Source organism: Rhipicephalus microplus, chromosome X, assembly GCF_043290135.1.
Source record: "Rhipicephalus microplus isolate Deutch F79 chromosome X, USDA_Rmic, whole genome shotgun sequence".
Classification (NCBI taxonomy): domain Eukaryota; kingdom Metazoa; phylum Arthropoda; class Arachnida; order Ixodida; family Ixodidae; genus Rhipicephalus; species Rhipicephalus microplus.
Window position 1 is genome coordinate 8,424,712 of NC_134710.1, and position 18,902 is coordinate 8,443,613.

The 18,902-nt window shown below is 42.8% G+C and overlaps 2 protein-coding genes across 2 annotated transcripts; one reads left to right on the plus strand and one right to left on the minus strand.

Annotated features, from left to right (window-relative positions):
• Positions 1-802: 802 nt before the first annotated feature.
• Positions 803-7,761, plus strand: LOC119175643 (uncharacterized). Its single transcript, XM_075881780.1, has 5 exons — positions 803-1,027; positions 1,901-2,064; positions 3,449-3,578; positions 5,500-5,643; positions 6,313-7,761. Exons 1-5 carry the CDS (start codon positions 878-880, stop codon positions 6,496-6,498), a joined length of 774 nt encoding a protein of 257 aa, XP_075737895.1. The 5' UTR covers positions 803-877; the 3' UTR covers positions 6,499-7,761.
• Positions 7,762-8,789: 1,028 nt separating this feature from the next.
• LOC142777420 (uncharacterized) lies at positions 8,790-18,495 on the minus strand. Its single transcript, XM_075881781.1, has 3 exons — positions 12,278-18,495; positions 11,259-11,424; positions 8,790-9,378 (listed from the first exon to the last, which is right to left on the minus strand). Exons 1-3 carry the CDS (start codon positions 12,438-12,440, stop codon positions 9,096-9,098), a joined length of 612 nt encoding a protein of 203 aa, XP_075737896.1. The 5' UTR covers positions 12,441-18,495; the 3' UTR covers positions 8,790-9,095.
• Positions 18,496-18,902: the final 407 nt, after the last annotated feature.

The following is an 18,902-nucleotide window of genomic DNA, read 5'->3' on the forward strand; positions in this document are numbered from 1 at the left end:
AGCACGTAAAAGTCCTCTCTTTCTCAACTTTAACATAACGAAATATAAAACAAAACTTAGAAAATTTAGTTACTGCAATCTATTTCGAGAAACGTAGTGAGTTTGTATACGCACGTCTGTGTGACTACCACTCAGTTTAGAAGGAGTCGCTTCAAGATGTTGGCAACAGTGGCAGCAGTCAGCGTTGTGTCGTGTTTGATTAAAACACGTGATTAGAACCATGACCTACTACACTCCTGACCTGTTCAGATAGCGGGGTTCCTATGGGAGCGCGTGTCCCCGCTCTCGTTCAATCGCTCGCCGTAGGTGGCGCTACCTATAACCTGTTCGTCTGCTTCTTTACGGTTGTTTTGTAGGCGCTGGTATAAGAATGCCTGCTTTCTGTGGTGAACTGTCGGCATATATGTGACTATTTCTTCCCATACATTGCTGGTCAAGTAAGCTGTTCAGTGCGCTTAAGAATTTATAGCACACTGGTTGACAAACGTGGAAACCCGTGGATTTACATGATTTTGGACAGCCTATGCGTTGTCGCGTGCATTTTATTGCAAAAAAAATTCTGAATGTCTTTTAGTATTATTATTTCTGGATATTTCTAAATTGTGGATCATAAATTCGCACTACGAGTGCTTTGTTGGTTAAAATTTGACTACAAAGAGTGAAGGTGACGTCAGCGAACAGGTGCTGCCTAGCGCCACGCCGCTCGTAGGTGACGGCCCTAGCGGCAGAAGGTATGAACTAGAACGTGGGCGCTGGAAGAGGTGCTCTCTGGGCAGGTCAGGAGTGTAGTAGGTCATGATTAGAACTTCCTCCGTGGATTAGAAAGACCTTTCACTCTAGTTCGGCTGCCTGTTATTGTTGTTCGCGGGTCGCCGACATGATAATGACTAAGCGCCGAAAGCGACTGCTTCTGTTAAAGAAGAAGGTCCTTTTGGCCCAAGTGATGCTGGAGGATCAACGCCAGCGGAGGTGGTGGGTGCGCCCGTCATGGCGAACGCGGCACGCCGAGAGTGAATTCTTCACCACGGTACGTATACCAGTTATCGCATTACCGCCAATAAATTACATTGCTAGTTGCGCACGCATTAAAACATTTCGCTGCGCGTTAAAATGAAGCATAATACTAACTCAAGATGGTTCCTCGTCAGAGCATTAAATGTGCATTGCGATTCTATATTTTCTAAGAAACCGTTGTTTGAAAACGTTCTCGTCTCGTTTGTTTATGTGATTTTAACGTTCTTCAAAAGTAAGTTGATCATCGACAGTGCGGGCGAGCTGTCAATTAAAAAGAGTTCGCGACGACAAAGGACACACGGCAGCACCTCACTCCGCGTGGACCAATCAATAATTGTGACTGCCTGGTTATCAGGCTGGTTCGCGCCTCCCCCCCCCCCCCCTTTTTTTTTTCATATTAGTGCACAGCCGTCCTGTGCTCAATACACTGCTTGCTCCGATAAAAATAAATATTTCATGCGTACCTTAATTCCATAAACTTTCATCCTAAAAGTGAACCACTTCTTTCATTATTCAGATTGGCACAAATCCATTTCACCTTGCATGGAAGTCGTATTCTGCCGGCCACATTTTGTTGAGGGCAATTTCGGGCAATCAGTGCACAACTACTTCTTTTTATTTACTTAAAGTTATTCGATTGTGCTTGTGACTGCCAGAGATATGATTTCTAATTTGGTCATCTGAGACTGACTCTGGAACATATTGAAGTAATCTCCTTGGCCTGTATGGAGCAATACACATGCAATATACGCGACACATATTTCTAGAAGTGTTGAGCTATGGATATGCTGCTCGCTTAGGTGCCAGTCAACATAAATCTGCATAGTTGTTTTGTGACCTTTGCTGGGAAAGAAAAAAAAAAGCGAAATTATTGTTTCTATTTCAGATGAAAAAAATGCATGCTGGGGACCTAGAATACTTCAAAAAGTACTATCGCATGTCCCCATCACAATTTGACTATATCCTCAGTTTGGTCAAGGAAGACTTGGAGAGAGAGACCTTCATCGGAGAGCCCATATCTTCAGCAGAGCGACTTGCTATGACCCTGAGGTAATACAATTTGCCTGGAACCTTGTGGCAGTACACTTGTATTTTAAATGTTTGTTTAATGCATGATGAATATTTTTAATGCCAAATGTACTATAGGATTACATGCATAATACACATTTGTAGTGCATTACTTCACCTACTTAGTAAATACTGTGATTGTTTCTCATGTAAACTTGCTCATAATATTATATCAAGTATGGCGATTCAGTTTGCTTTGTCAGCACCTGTCTATGTTACCCATGGCCAATTGAACTGGCGTATATTGCGACACCCATGCACAGCAATGGACAATGTGTCATGCATAGGGTACTAAACGGGCGCATGCACGAGGAGACAACACGGCAGCGGTAGGCGACGGAGTCGGTAGGTACCCGGGCATGTCGGTGGCGCATTTTGGAAGTGACGAAGGAGAAATCTTACAATGTGTCCTGCAGTTCATTCCCGATTTGATTGTGCAGCATCACCTTGATTTCAGCTGCATGTGGCCATTGTGTTTGAAGATATGTAAGCTGTAGGCACTCGAACTTTCTGAAAAAACTAGCTAGCTGATGTGGCTAGGAGTTCCTCAAACCAGTTGGCAGTAACGAAGTCGTGGCAGGACAATGGATAATGTTTTCAAACAAAGGCACAACAGTTTTGTAAGCGTAATCTATGAGTTGCAGAATTTTTACACCTCTATTGAAAGTATTGCGTTGTGTTGATATATATTATGATTACGTACAAAATTGCTTTGCCTACACAGCTATGCACTTCAACTTCAATTTGCATAATTTATGCTACTTTTTAGTGATGACAATATGACAAGAGAAATTGCTTGCCAATATTTCCAAAAATATCTATTGTAGTTAATCTCTTTTACCACATTTGTCAGTACCTCACATGGTCATTGGGCTAATTGGATGTGCGCACATAAAAACATTGCTGCAGAATAGAATGTGGAGGGCACATTAGTTGTTTAAGGAGTACTTCATCAATGGCAAGTTTTGAGTGTTGTACGACTTCCTGTTATTACAGAGCTTTAGTGCCATGGCCCCTAAAGTACTTGCATACACAAGCTCATTTTGTTACTTGTTTTGTTTCTTTTTTTTTCTTTTATGTGGCCGTTGGAACAAATTTTTTCTTTTATGTGACTGTTGAACAGATAGAAGAAAGGACCTGTGCAATACGATGCTCAAACAAATATCCAGTGGCTAGAGACCCTTGGAACTAAAGGTTTCTGTTCTCGTGCAACTTTTGTGCCTGTAATACACCTAAGGACGACATGTAATAGCTATACAGAATATCCATACTTGGTTCGAGTTGCAATTGAATTTTGTTATGGCAATATAAAATCTTTATATGGCTATGCAATGGCTGACTAGAAACCAACTAAATTTAAATGCAGGTATCTGTCCTCAGGAGCCCTCATGCAAGACATTGCCCTATCATTTCGTGTGGGCATATCCACAGCTCGTGAGGCCGTGCAAGAGACATGTGCGGCACTTTGGTCCAGACTGAAACCACTGTACATGCCTGTAAGTAGACGAACATGTAAAGGTGCGGCTGAATATTCAAAACTTGTAACTATAGTTTCCTTCCAAAGGCGATCACACACATGCCATCAGTATAATGATTTCCATATCACAGTGTGGTGTGTGGAAGGTACAGTAAGTCATAGAGTCGGAATCATTAACAGATCTCGGTAACTAATGGCCGCACAGCTGCACATTTGTAATGAACTGTGAAATGCACTTGTACATTTTAACAAAATTAAATCACCAATTGCTGACGGTCAACTAAATGAAACAGTGCCTCAATGTGGCACCAACACATGCATCAGAAGCACCACCTTTACAGAATCAACTTGTTGTGACACAACGTGGTCACTTCAGCAATCGCATGTGCAAGTTATGCTTGAAGTTGAGATGTCGCATTTTATGCCATGCCTGCTGTACATGTGTATTCACTGTAACCTAGTTGGCTGTGTTTCGTCTCCTCAGTTTTAGTTCCTGTTTCTGGAGCATTATTCGTGCCCTACTTTTCATGAGCATATTCAATTGCAGTAGTTAATTCTTTCTTCACCCTACTTGTCAGGCTATTTTATTCTTCTTACTGATCTTGTTGACTCGGTAAAGCGATACTAATATGACAATTTTCATTTCTTCTTTTCTTCAATCAAATGAAAGGCCATTCCCTTGAAGAACCTAAAAATGTTGTGCTAAGTACGAGTGCACTTAGCACTTGATTTGGTTATGTCACTTGTTAATGAAAACAGAGGTCAAAACCTTCAAATGCCTTTCTTGAAATCCATTAAATAAATACAAAGATGATGTTGCAGACATGCAAGAAGTATGCTGTGTAGTTAGCAAAGCATACTGAAAAAAGAATTGTGTGTTCTGGCTATCTATGGCACCCTGTGGCTTGCCAAATGTAGCCAGAAGTAAAAGTCAAGTCCACTTCAACATGTCCAGCTTTGTACCTTACTTTAAAATGCACACTTCTGCATGCTTCAAGCCATCGTGAGGATTCGTGAGCTGTCTTTAAGAGGAGAGGAATGACCTTTCATTGAAATAGGTGCATATGGAAGGTTATTAGTTTGCCAGTGGCCTGAAGGGGTCAGCAGTGCATAGCGGCTCAGGCAAAAACTACAGTTGGCCATGGTACATGAAGCTAAGGTGGACAGTTTTTGATGTTTGAGGCTTCTTCTCAGCAATAAAATGAAGCTTTCACTGGCCTAGATATCTCCACTTCCATGGCACTGATCCCACAATGTTATTCAATTCAATTTTTATTTCATCCCAAGGATGAGGGCAGGCTCGGGAGAAAAGTGACGTTTTGTCACTTGAGGAGAACCCGAACCTCCCTAATACATGGAAAGCAACGTGGACATGGGTAAAGAAACTTAGGCCATGAACATATAGGCAATGAACATAGGCCATGAGATGTTTGGCGCAGTACAAGTTGGAAGATGCACGTACAGTAATGCTATGTACAGTGACTAATATGCGTAAGTAGTTTCTTTTGGCACAAATTCCGAAGTACAATGCAAAATATGACAGAATACAAAATACTGTATATATGACAACAATGCTATGCATAGAAATTGTGTGTACACACATACACATAAATATACACACATATATGCAGATGCACACACACACACACACACACACACACACACACACACACACACACACACACATATATATATATATATATATATATATATATATATATATATATATATATATATATATATATATATATATATATATATATACACACACATACACATATATATATAGACAGTTCCACGAATGCCTGGACCACCATTTTCTCGATTTTCACGATAAAAGCACTTCCCTAATGTCACGTGCACTGCATTTCTCAAGGATTATTTTTGCCTCCAGTGATGATTTATCATTACTGATAAAATCACTGCTTCTTTCATTTTAGGAGCCAAAGACGGAGACATGGCTGCATATCGCTGAAGGATTCAGCCGGACATGGCAGTTTCCGAACTGTATTGGGGCTGTTGATGAAAAGCACATACAGATTAAGTGTCCTCCGAACTCTGGAAGTATGTACTTCAATTATAAGGTTAGTATGTATAATGTTCTGATGCACTCTGCAGACAATTTAATTCTGTTAAAATTGCTGTCTATTGCGCATGAATTTTATGTGCCGTTGTAAGCACTGAACACATAGTACGTTTCAGTGTGTTGTCTGAATGCTTGCATCAGATGTTTCGATGTGTGGAATATGATGCCATGATCTTTACAAAGCACACATGCACGTTGGTTTGTCATACAGTACATCGTACTTGCAGCAAGTATGATAGTATTCTCTAACGCTCTCACGAACTTTCTTCTGGTAACATGTATTATAACAGGGCACTCTAGGTAATACAATGAGAATATTATTAGGAGTTTGCTCCTACTTTTTTTTTGTCAAGTTTGCTTTGAACTGTTACAAAATAATCAAGAAATAATACAATTGGCTTCACACCAAAAATTTTGCTATTCACATAGCTCTACCTATGTCCCTTTCTCTTCTTGAAGCTAGGATGGAATGTTGGTGCTTGTGCAGTTATAAATTACATTACAGTTTTCATGCATGCATTGTTAAAAGGTAATCTTGTGTTTGATTAGAAACACTAGATGTGAACTCTTATGTTGCAACCCCATTAATTTGGCCTCTCAGCACATCAGCATTCTAAAGCATCTAGAATAATGTTACACAATCCTGTTGTATGCATACTCATTGCAGGGCACATACTCCATTGTTCTGCTTGTCGTGGTCAACAGCGACTACAAGTTCGTGATCGTCGACGTTGGTGCTTACGGCAAACAGAGTGATGGTGGAGTCCTAGAACAATCAAAGTTCGGGTGTCGCTTGGAGAATGGAAAGCTTCATATCCCGCGAGACCTGGAACTTCCGAACACGTCCCACTAATAAATTTAAAATAAAGCATCAAATTTAGAAACACAGTTCGCAAAGGTAAACAAAGTTTTTCTAACGGGCACAGAAGCTGAGAACAGTGGCCGGCAAAAGGTTGTCAGCAATAGAGGAACCAAATGCATGAGTGAGTGAGAAACCATACTAAGAAACTGCACCGAGCGCACTGGAGTGGGGACAGTGCATGTCATCAGGTGCTTTCTTCTGCGTCTTCAAGGGGTAACCATGTACTATGTGGATCAGTTGCTGACAAATGGTGCACCTTGCCCGAGAAACGCACAATCACAAAAAGCACAAACAGGCCCTTCAATGTGTGATTGTGATCAGGTTGTAGAAGGAGAGTAGAAGTTGTTTTGAGGCCACAGCACTCTGCCCCAATTCGTGTAGGTGTTGATTGGACAGCACTACAAGCAGGCAGCGCAATGGCAAGTCAAGGCGAACTCCCTGTATCATGGGCATTTGCTCAGAATAGGACGACCAACAGGAAGGCACTGAAAAGAATGCCCCACTACAGCATTCCAAGGCTCTGCTATGTGTTTAATATTGTTTTGTACTGTCATAAATTACTTACTTGTAATAATCAAGCCCATCATTACATTGTTTCCGGCGGCATCTAAAACTGTTCTTACTAACAACATGCAACACCTGAATATATATGTATGTGTATATATATATATGTGTTTAAATACGGTTATATGCATTTATGTGTACGTGTATAGGTTATGAAGTAACACTGTATTAGTGATATGTATGTGTTATGTTATAGTCATTTAATCCAATTAGTTATCTCCTGTTTTATCACTTTCATGTAAATATCTTGAACTACCACAAGTTTCAATAATAATTTTCATTACGTTCATTTTGTTTTATTCGCTTGCTGTTTTTTCCTTAGTTGCCAATCTTTGTTCTATATTATTATACATAAATTCACAGGAGGTCCCCCTAACAGTTTTCACTTTGGGACCTCCTTCTGTATTATATCAACTTTTTACTTGCACTGTATTGTACTGAATAAACTGACTGGATTCCCAGAAAAAAAAAACAGCTAGTAAATTTGCCTTGCTTACATGCAGATAAGAAAACAGTTATGTGGTATTACCAATGGATAAACTGGGAGGTCTTTCTGTGTTTTGAGTTTCACCATACGTGTTCAGCAACATCTTCGTTTAGTGTGTTTAGACTTTTGATAGTGACTGGTTATATTAACCAAGGTACTGTGGATGATGCTGCTATTGTATAATTAAATTCAATCAAGCACTTCTTGTGTCATATAACTGCAGTGTCCGGCCAGCACAGTACATTGCTCCCAAAAGCTGTCTCAATTACAATAGTCGCAAAGCAAAGTTAAAAGAACTTGCAAACCTAAAATAATCCTGAACGTTTGTCAAGCCAGAACACACTAAAACAGGTGCTATATGCTACACTACCACTTGACTATTGCATCTGTACTTCACTATCGCATTTGTAGCTTGTCGTTCCTTGTTTCTTTGTATCTGATCTTCAGGTGCAATTTTTTTAATGATTATTCCAGAGTATCGGCCCAGTCTCTGCATTAACGATATTTGTGCCCTGGCTAATAATGCGGTTTGTGTTAAGTCGTAGCAGATGACATGGTTCAACTCTACACTCTTTAAGCGTCTGCACATGCACGAGCTGCTGCCGGTGCACGATTGCAGCGCTAGTCGCATCACGATGCGAGGTGCTCCGAGATATCCCCCAATAGCGAAATGGCCTAATATTCTATAGAACCCCAAGCATTCAGAAAATTGCACATTATGCACCTTGGTGTCGTCCATACGAGAGGGGCACTTTTGGTGTAACAACAATGCACTGCAATTAGAAGCATATCCAGCAGAATAGGTCTTGCTTGTCATCAGAGGCAGAATATACGATTCTTTTGAAAGCTTGCAGTAGTATTTTTTTGAACACCAAGCCTCTGTGAGGCCACGTGGCCTTTAGCTCTTGCGCCACTTTCTGAAAAATAAAAGATAATAAACTCTGTAAAACTTAAATAAGTGTAAAAAAACAATAGTTGTATTGCCTATGCAATAGCTACACGTTCTGGGTGCTACATGGCCAATAGCAATTCACTTGCATAATGGTTCTGCCTTGATTAAAAAATTTGTATATTGTGCTTCATATGAGAGAAAACTGTACTTCAGCATCAATCGTATACTCTGCCTCTGATGACCTATTTTGTATCACCTCCCTTTCACGAAGTACTAGGGCTCAAGTGCTGCTTAGGCCCCAAACTTTTCATGAAGACAAAACAAACTTTACGCAATCGGGAAAAAAATCAAAAAATTTTATTTACAATACTTCTGGCAACACTCATTACTGTTGGCTTGCTTCAGCCGGCCCTTGGATCGTCAACAATACAGTCGGCACTTGTCCTACTTCATAGTGCATTAGCACTTCAAGTAGGTGCATTTTGCATTGCCCCCTCAGGTGTTCAGGCACCTTGTCCATGTGCTCCGCCAGCGAAAGTAAAAATTGCTCTGTTCTGTTTTCTTTCTCGTTTTTCTATTCCTCATCAACTTTATCCAGCAAGCTGGCTGCTTGTTTTCTTTTGTTTGTTTTCTTTGTGTTGTGCGTCACGTGTGACATAGTGGGATGGGCGTTAAAGAGGTAGACAGGACAGGTGTTGAGGTGGACGGTTGTGTGGAAAGGGTGGAAAGAAGGGGAGCAGAAATAGGTCGAAAGAAAAAGTTACTGTTATCTAAAGTGGGAGAAGCGGGTATGGTGTGGTCTGGTGTGTCAGAGCAATAATTACTTTCGCTCTGAGCACTGGCACACCGAGGGGGCAGCATTGATGCAAACACCACTGCTGCATTGTCGGTGGCATCTCCGCTCTCTTCGTCCAGGTTACTGCTTGTTCTATGAGAAAAACAAGCAGCTACATAATTAGTGCCATGAAGAATACAGCAGTAACAAATAGATTTCTTTGAATGCATGTACTAGCTACTATGCATTATTGCACCGAAAATAAGCATCTAGCTGCTCTAGCAATCTCTATGTTGCCAGTCTGAGATAGTTGGGGTTACATTACGATTTTGCGTAATGGAGAATGTGTACTTGATGTAAAAATAACAACCTGCAAATTAACAATATTAAGACCAAATTTGTCGTCTTTTCCTCATATCAGCATTGTCTCTACAGCATTTGTAGGTCTGGAACTTGATCACCATCTACATCTCTCCAACATGAAAAAGAAAATGGCCTAAAGTGTACACACTCTCAACAAAGCTCAACTGCATTTCTTCTTCTCTACTCTCATATCACTATTATGCTTTTGTTCATTCCCTTCTTAGCTACAACATTGAACAGTGGGGGCAACATGTACAATAGCCACCTTACAAGCGCAGAAGGTACCATTTCAGCCGATGTCTAGAGCACCTCCTGTATATTCTTACTATTTACTTATTCCTTTGTTTGATTTGAAATAAATGATTATAGTGACTACTAGCAGCAGTAGCAGTCATCACTGGTGGCGTTGCCGAAACACAGACCTCTTCTGCTTTCACAGGGGGGGCAAGGGCTCAAGTTTCGCCACTCATCTCTATGCTGGCATGCTCCGTCGAAGTGGATGGATGGATTGATGTGGCTCTACCCTTTAGGTCGGGCGGCAGCTAACGCCACCTAGCCGTAATACTTAGTGAACAAACAACTACATTTATCTTTTTGTCCCTCCAAATAGTGAAGTATAGGGCTGGTACTTTGCAGTGAATGGCTTAATTTTCACTCGTGCCTTGACTTTAGCCACCAATCAGATAACCTCCTTCTAGTTAATTCTACCCGCTTAAAGTCTATTTTGCCCTCCCTGTCTCTAAACCCCAGTGCTTTGAAAAACTCTGCGCCATTATCCTGAACTATAGATTGAAGCCCTTCACAGAACATTATCAAGTGTTCGGCAGTTTCCTCCTTCTCTCCGCATGCACTGCATACCATGTCTACCCCTTCGTATTTGGCCCGATATGTCTTGGTTCGCAATACTCCTGTCTTGGCCTCAAACAGTAGAGAACTATTCCGAGTATTATCATAGATCCATTCCTTTGCAATTTTGTGCTTAAAAGTTCGATAGATCTCTAGTGCGGACTTCTTAATCATGCCAATTCTCCACATGTCAGTCTCTGTTTCCTTCACCTTCTTCTTAACCGATGGTTCTTTTTTGTGTGGCCCCCTGCTCTTTTCTAAGTATTTACCAGTCAATTTTCTAATTTGCTTCCACCATTTTGTATCGACATCCTTCATGTACAAGTAGCTGAAAACCTTCCTAGCCCAACGCTCCTTCCCCATTTCTCTCAATCGCTTCTAGTGTGCAGGCCCGAAAGCACCACCTTCCTAATTGCTATTATGCTGCAAACTGTGGTAACAATCTAAACATGAAGAAATCGATTCCACAAGTGAAATTCTACCGATTTCCAAATGAATGACAATATCAGATGAATGGTATATGAGGGGAACTTGTTGCTAGTTAGTGAAAATTTAGTTGCAAATTAGTTGAAATAGTTATACGAAAATACTTCCAAGAAGTGCACCTAATTCTAAGTACATGAGCCTCACTGATACACTTCAAGTGATAATCAGTCCAATGTTGTGTCCTTTTTTTTTTTTGTATGTGTCAGTGACACTGTAGCCACAACGAAGGGAGCAGTTTGGGTGTCAGGTGTTTCCGCTCAAAGTAAAACATTTTAAAGTGTCAGCTACTTTCAACGCTTCAACATTTGCTACAAACCACAAACAAAGCTTTGACTTACGGACGTGGCTCGGTGACGTCCTTCAAGAAGAGGAGGAGGTCGAAGAATTTCCATTTTGGCGCTGCCTCCACCGCCCCGGCTCCGCTCTTTTTCTTCTGCTCTCGTAGTTTCCTGGAGAAGGTGTCCCTTAAATTGTGCCATCTATTATATGCAAGCTTCACATTTTCTAGAAAGGAAAAGGTAACAAAAACACATTATGCACTATTTCTCCAAACATTTTAAATGAAATATTGGTGACACAAACTGAGAAGCAAGAAAAAAGAACTCTGAAGGCAAGATGACATGTGACATTCCACGCTTTTTACTGATTGTTCCATCAATGCTTTCGAATTTGCCACTCAGATATCTCATAATACTATGCACCAAATCGGCCAACACAATTGCAATTATAATGCTTGCAATGACAAAGTGGGCAATTGTTCACAGTCGAAAAATGTTTCCATGTTTAACCTTTCAATGCCACAAACATTGCACGAGCTGTGTACTGTGTAACAATTTCGTACTATATGTACATAACTGATGATTGATGTTAAGACAATTTGGTTGACATTAAGACTGCAGCAGCTATGTTAGATGACGCATGAAAAGTGTTTGCAAGACTTTCCGTTAGAAGTGTAAAAAGTGGCTTTCATGTGAGGCCCCTTTACTCGAGGCTACATAGCGGCTTGAGAGGCGCGGGCTCGTTTGCTCGCCACAACACTTCTATGGGGTCATAATATAAGCGCCGGCGTACATTACTTTATGAAAAGAAGTCATAGGCGCTCAAAATTTGTCATTACGTTCCGTTTCCAATCACTACGCAGTGTAACCCGATGGAATGTCACTTGCTAATTTGAAACAAGTAAACATAGCTTTCCAGATTTGCCGTACGTCACGTTTCAAGGTTCGCGCCGTGCGAGTCTAAAACTTATGTGTTTTAAACTTTATCTCACGTGAAAAGCTCAGCTGCGTGCGCAGTTCACACTACAAAAAAGCGCCCGAAAGAAAAAAATATTTGACAATGAAGTACATGTACATACCATCTGTCAAAGCAAGGCATAGCGTGCCGACGACTCGTCTGCAGGCATCCGCACGTGCGTCTACATTTCTGTACGTTGCCGAGCGCTGATTCCACAGTGCCGGCTCCTGCCGCACAAGTGAAATTAATAGTTCAGTGGAAAATCGGGCCGCTTCTGAACTCATGGCTTTGTTGAAATTGCCGGCACCGATGTAGCTACCTTGTCAGCACAAAAATTTGGCAATATGGCAGCTCCACTAGTTGGTTCACCTGCTTCGTGGCACGTCATCGTGATGTTTCCTTCTTCGCGCTGTGATTGGCTGCTGCAATGCGGCGGTGCAACGCTGCGACAAAAATATCTGGCCGGTTTGATGCTCGCCGCACCGGATATGCGGCGGTGCGACGCGAGGATACGTCACGAAACGTCACCACTCCGGCAGTCGCATCGTCGCACCGCACGCCGAATCGCAGAGAAAATAGAACGTCTGTCTCGCGCTTAAGACGAAACATGCAGCACATCCTCAAAACAAATGTTGTTGTTTGGTTTGTACCAACCGCATTTGCTGTGTTCCTTCACTCAAAGAGCGTGGCGCTCGCTCGCCATATCGAGACCCCACACTGGCGCCCAACATGGGGCTCTTGGAGCATCGGACAGTTTTCGCGGTTCGGTACGAGCTTTTGTTAGAGCCGGGATAGAGTAGGCCTAAAGGGGACTTCTTATTGCTAACGTCGGCGGTGTGCTTTGTTAATAGCGAGGAGATTGGTTTTGTGACGTGTTTGCACTTGTTGGCACGTTGAGTTTTTTTTTTCTGGTCGCAAGTGTTTTTTGTTGTTGTTAGTTTTTAAAGAACGTTGTTCAGTTGGGACGATAGCCATGCGGTCTACATCCTGGGGTGAGCAAAGCTTAGAGCACGTGGATTGTAGGCCCGACCCGAAGCGAGTGAGTACTGAAGCCTCGTGGGTAGTCCGATCTTCTGTAAATAGCTTCTTCTATCTCTTTGGGCTCAGGGAGCCGGGCGTCGTTGCTGTCTGGTATTGCGGCTCGACGCCGGGGCGTTGTAACACCGTTCGGTACGGTGGACGCCGATCAAAGTGGACGTCTCCTCACGGCTGCCTCTTCTGCATCTAGGCTGCGTGGATGCCGGTTGTTGCCGCGCGACTCATTAGGCCTAAGGCTCTGCACAGTCGCACGTAGCACAACCAGGAAGATCCTGGCGTCGAAGTGTAGCACTCTGCTTCCCTCACTTTTTTTTTATCTTGCGATGCACGAGTTAGCAAAAAGTGATTTTTGTTTTATTTTGATGGACGTCTCGGCCGCCGCCGATATATTAGCTAGCAGTACTGACCATCGTACCACGTGGGCGAAAGGCCCGAAGCTCTCTTCCCTAGGCCCTGCTCCATTTTTTTTCCGAGTGTTTTGTAATGTACGCAGCTAAAGTGTTGTAATCCACGGCTGGCTGTCTTCTGCACATCGTCAGCGCCGCTGGCCAGGAATGCGGTCGTGAGGTTGGGCGATGGAGATGCCTGGGACCTGCGCAAGTGCCTGCAGTCCAGCGCCCTCGTGAGTGCTGGTCGCAACCGGAAGACGTGTTGGCGCTACCCAGTAAACCATGTAATGCCCAGTACACGTTCGTCATAAAATGATTGTATATTTTCGCCTCATTTGTTTTTTTTTGGCCGAAAATTTTAAAATTACGCATTACGCTTAATGAGACATGCGTACTTAATCATCTTGGGTATCGAACCTGGTATTGCAAAATGTCCATTTGAAACAGTGCGTTCCTAAATGCCACAGCCTTAAATTAGTCATTATACGCCACTGTAGCGCGTAATAACAAACTAGCAGCTGGCAACCACTGATCATTCTGAATAGTCAAGTAGCCAAGCTGGTAGGTGTTCTGTGGCCAAGCCATTCCAAGCCAACTGACTGTCAAAATGGGGTCTGTCAGGAAAGGTGCTGTGTACTAGCGAAAGTTCGTGTCCTTTGTTGTTTGTGAGCATGGTTGAAAGTGAGATATGTGTGAGAGTTTAAGTCGTAGGTGACGACAGGAGGTGAATTGCCGTGTTGATCGTGCACTGAGCTGCTCAACGTTCAGACTGATCATGGATGTATTGTCATCGGCCGACCGCGGCGAGGTGTGGTACGAAGCAGCCTGGAGCACCAGCGAATCGCGATCAATTGTGCTTCGAAGCAGCCTGGTCCCAACGTGAAAGGATCGATTTCTGCATCTGACACATGGCCCGACCTCGGGCAAGTCAAGTCAAAGCCCATGTAGAGTGTACTGATAGGCTGTCATAGCGGAGACTCTAACACTAGTGAGTGCATTGGGCATGATACACGTGGTGATGAGGACACTGTGTCAAACTTTTGAGGAAGGGTACAAATGTGGTTGATTGAGCTGTGTTGACTGCCTTGATACTTTTTTGCAGACTATACGTGGACTCGAACGCCTGACAAAGCTGTAAGTTGTGATTAATTACTGTTAAATAAATTTCAGTCAACAAGCTTTGTTTGTTTTGTCACCTCTCTTGATTGATACAGTATATATACACAAGACCTCGCAGGTGTTTTTCTTTTGATGTATGGAAATATCATGAAAACAAGTAAATCCTAAGTAGTATCGCTGCCCACAGTATAGAACCGGCCACGCAATCATTGTTCCAAAAAGATACTGAAAAAGTCCTGAAGTGTTGTTTTGAGGATGTACTGAGGTTATGTGTATGGACAAGGGGACGAGATTAGTGCCATTCTAGTACCTTAAGAAGACATTCTGAGGGCGTCATAATATTGTGCTCACGGAAGCATACTGAGGACGTCCTGAGGTCGTGTTTGTGTTGTCTGGAAAGGATCACGGCCAAAGAGAAGATAGATAAAATGGTGAGTAGCCGGAAGTTTCATGACTGTGGACGGGTTGTAGGCGAAGGTTACGAACGGAAGGGCAGTATCTCGATCGGTGTGGTCGTCAGAAACATACATAGCAAGCATGTCTGTCAGTGTGCGGTTGAGGCGCTCAGTAAGTCCGTTGGTCTGAGGATGGTAAAAAGTCGTAAAGTTGTGCCGCATAACACAGGATCTAAGGAGGTCATCAACCACACGAGACAGGAAGCAGCGGCCACGGTCCATGAGTAGGTGAGAAGGAGCGCCATGCTGAAGGATGATGTCATAGAGTAGGAAATCTGCGACGTCCGTTGCTTAGCTGGTCGGTAGCGCTCGAGTAATTGCATACCGAGTGGCATAATCCGTAGCTACTGCTATCCATTTGTTTCCCGTTGCCGATGTTGGGAAAGGACCTAACAAATCCAAACCCACAAGATGAAACGGCTTGGCTGGGACTTCAATAGGTTGAAGGTGATCGGCAGGGAGAGACGTAGGCTTCTTCCGACGCTGGCACAGGTCACACGCTGCAACGTAGCCGCCAACGGAACGATAAAGGCCCTTCCAAAATACCCGTCGGCGGACGCGATCATAGGTTCTGGAGACACCTAAATGTTCGGCAGTAGGGGCGTTGTGAAGTTCTTGCAAAATGTCCTTGCGCAGATGACGTAGGTCGACGAGCAAAAGTTCCGCGCCATCGGGCTGTAAGTTGCGGCGGTAAAAAACGTCTTGAAGAAAAAATAGGCTTAGTGAAGGGTCTTTATGGCCGGATTGAAGACGGTCAATCATCGATAGCAGCGATGCATCTCGGTGTTGTTCGTCGGCTATTTGCAGGAAATCTGTAATGGCTAGGATGTTGACATCAGCTTCTAACTCAGAGGAGTCAGGTGGATCAACAGGGTGTCGAGATAAGCAGTTGGCATCGCTGTGAAGCTTGCCAGACTTATACACTACAGAGAAAGTGTACTCCTGCAGTCGCAATGCCCATCGCCCGAGTCTTCCTGTGGGATCCTTCAGGGTTGACAGCCAGCAGAGCGCATGGTGGTCTGTGATGACTGCGAACGTGCGTCCATATAGGTATGGTTGAAATTTTGCGATAGCCCAGATGAGAGCCAGGCACTCTCGCTCAGTAATTGAATAATTCCTTTCCGACTGAGAAAGTAGGCGGCTGGCGTATGCTATGACACGGTTTGTGCCGTTCTGCATTTGTGCGAGTATAGCCCCTATGCCATGGCCACTTGCGTCGGTGCGTAGCTCCGTTTAAGCGGCTGGGTCACAATGAGCCAACACAGATGGAGATGTGAGCGCAGAAATCAACGACGAAAAGGAATGTTCTTGGTCTTCACGCCAGGAAAAAGCCACGTTCTTTTTGAGGAGACCCGTGAGGGGCCAAGCAATTTCCGTGAAGTTGCTGGCAAAGCGGCGGAAATACGAATAGAGTACCAAGAAGCTGCAGACTTCTTGCGTGGAACGTGGGACTAGAAATGCGCACCACACGGACTTTATCAGGGTCGGGTCGTACACCAACAGCGTCAACAAGGTGGCCAAGTAGCTTTATCTGACGGTGCCTAAAGGTGCACTTAGACGCGTTAAGTTGGAGGCCAGCACAGTGAAAAACGACAAGGATGGCCGACAGACGTGGAAGATGGCTTTCGAAGGTTGGCGAGAAAACGATGACATTGTCTAGATAGCACAGGCACGTCGACCATTTCAAACCACGAAGGAGGGAGTCCATCATGCGTTCAAAAGTTGCTGGCGCATTGCACAACCCAAAAGGCATGACTTTAAATTGATAAAGCCCATCGGGTGTTATGAATGCCGTCTTCTCGCGGTCATCAACTGAAATTTGCCAGTATCCAGATCGTAGGTCCAGGGAAGAGAAATACTTGGCACCATGAAGGCAGTCAAGCACATCATCAATTTGAGGTAGAGGATACTTGAATTCTATACCCGTGACAATATGTATGTGTATAAACACCACTGTTGACACAGCTAACATAAAATTGATGCTCAAAGAGCAGTGTATGAAGCAGGTTTGCAGAGTATAATCTGGACTTTGAAAAATTATCTCAACAACATTACAAGTGCAATGACAGCAGTTCCAATAATGAGTATCACCACCATATGGGGTATTTAATCTAAACATTTTAAACATGCTGTTTATAAACCAATGAATTGCACCAGCAGAGCATAATTATGAAAAAATTAGGTTCTATGATTGTGATGGTTACCAGACCTATTATATAAATGCACATTCTAAAGGGTGAAAAGCACGCAGATTGTTTGATGTGTACACATTTATGCGTGCATGAATACAGCCCTGTTTGATTACATTATCCGTTCACAATGCAAGATTATGCACGAATTAGTAGTCTCTTTTACCATAATGTTTAATCTATTAATACAGAGTAGCCAGCCAGTCTGAGAACTGGCTAACTTCCCTGTCTTTCCTTCTTCCTATTTATGTGCAATTTGAACATTAAAGCCACTTCGGTGCTTAACAATAAGTTATAAACTTTCATAATTAATCCAGACACTGCACGCAGGACAGAGACAAGAGAGTCTACAAACACAGTAATGTCCCTCTCTTGTCCATGTCCTTCATTCTGTTTCAGGATTAATTACTAATAACCAAGCCCAAGCTACCCTTATACATTTTCAGTTGCTGCAACTGCTCACCTTTCTATATGCAACAGGAATGCAAAACTGGCTGAGAATAACAGCAGCTGAAATGGTACTTCAGCTTTCAGCTACATATACAGCACTGCTTGCAGCTCGTACAGAGGGCAACATGTTGGTCTGAACGCCAGAGTGTCAGGCTCTGCACTGCATGGCTCACATCCACACACAATACCAAGATTGATATAGGCCACATGCAAGTTGGGCAACCCCCAATGAAGAGTGTTTTTTGAGATGCGGATGCAACTCTTTTGGCTGTGAGAAGCCCTGCTTGAACTAGCTCAGAAAAACAAACAGCGGCGAATCGGCCTAGTTAGTTTCCTAATAATTTACGCTATGTGGCAAAATTTTTCTGTTAGCAGTGTTATCATTCCTGCAGCCTGTTGCAGACATATCTTACAGAATGTTCTCCGTTCTGTTCTACTTATTACCAAGAGCACTTCTGACTGCTTTTAATGTCCAAAACACTTGATTCAGCCGCAGTGACAAATATACAAAAAACGCAAGAAATGCACGTCGTTGGAACTACACGCATGACTACATGTGGCCTATATGCTCAGCTGCAGCCCTGAGCGCAACGCTCTGCCGTTTATACATGTGTACTACAAACAGTGTACATTAGTGAACATATTAGAGAAATCAAATTTTAAAAAATGACACATCACTGCTCAAAAGTGGTCACAAACACATATGTTTGACAAACACACATGTGCTTACGCACCGTCAATAGAGTCAAAATTTAACTTACAGAAAAGGTCTTTCACTTTCATGTCTTAAAGAGCTGAAGTGGTAAAAGGTAACAACGGTCTAAGGAAACAACGAGGACAAGCGTTAACTTCCAACTAAAATTTTATTACAAAGCAGCAAGAATATATACCTGTCACATGACATCACAATGAAATCAATCAATGCATAAAAATAAAGACAAAGACGAGGTAGCAGTGAATTTACAGAAAAAAATCTTGCACCGGTGAGTTCAAGTAATCTAGTTATTTTTTTCTGTTAGTGCGACGGATGGCTTGCTGATGCAGCTTTGATTTTTTTTTTTATTGTAACTTTCACATCCATGTAACAAAAAACTTTGCAAACACTT

Coding starts and splice junctions, on each gene's coding strand:
- LOC142777420 (XM_075881781.1), bottom strand. CDS start 12,440: ATGAGTTCAGAAGCGGCCCGATTTTCCACTGAACTATTAATTTCACTT. Junction 11,425..12,277: donor ATGCCTTGCTTTGACAGATG/GTATGTACATGT, acceptor TTTCCTTTCTAG/AAAATGTGAAGCTTGCATAT. Junction 9,379..11,258: donor GACGTCACCGAGCCACGTCC/GTAAGTCAAAGC, acceptor TTTTTCTCATAG/AACAAGCAGTAACCTGGACG.
- LOC119175643 (XM_075881780.1), top strand. CDS start 878: ATGATAATGACTAAGCGCCGAAAGCGACTGCTTCTGTTAAAGAAGAAG. Junction 3,579..5,499: donor TGAAACCACTGTACATGCCT/GTAAGTAGACGA, acceptor CTTTCATTTTAG/GAGCCAAAGACGGAGACATG. Junction 5,644..6,312: donor GTATGTACTTCAATTATAAG/GTTAGTATGTAT, acceptor TACTCATTGCAG/GGCACATACTCCATTGTTCT.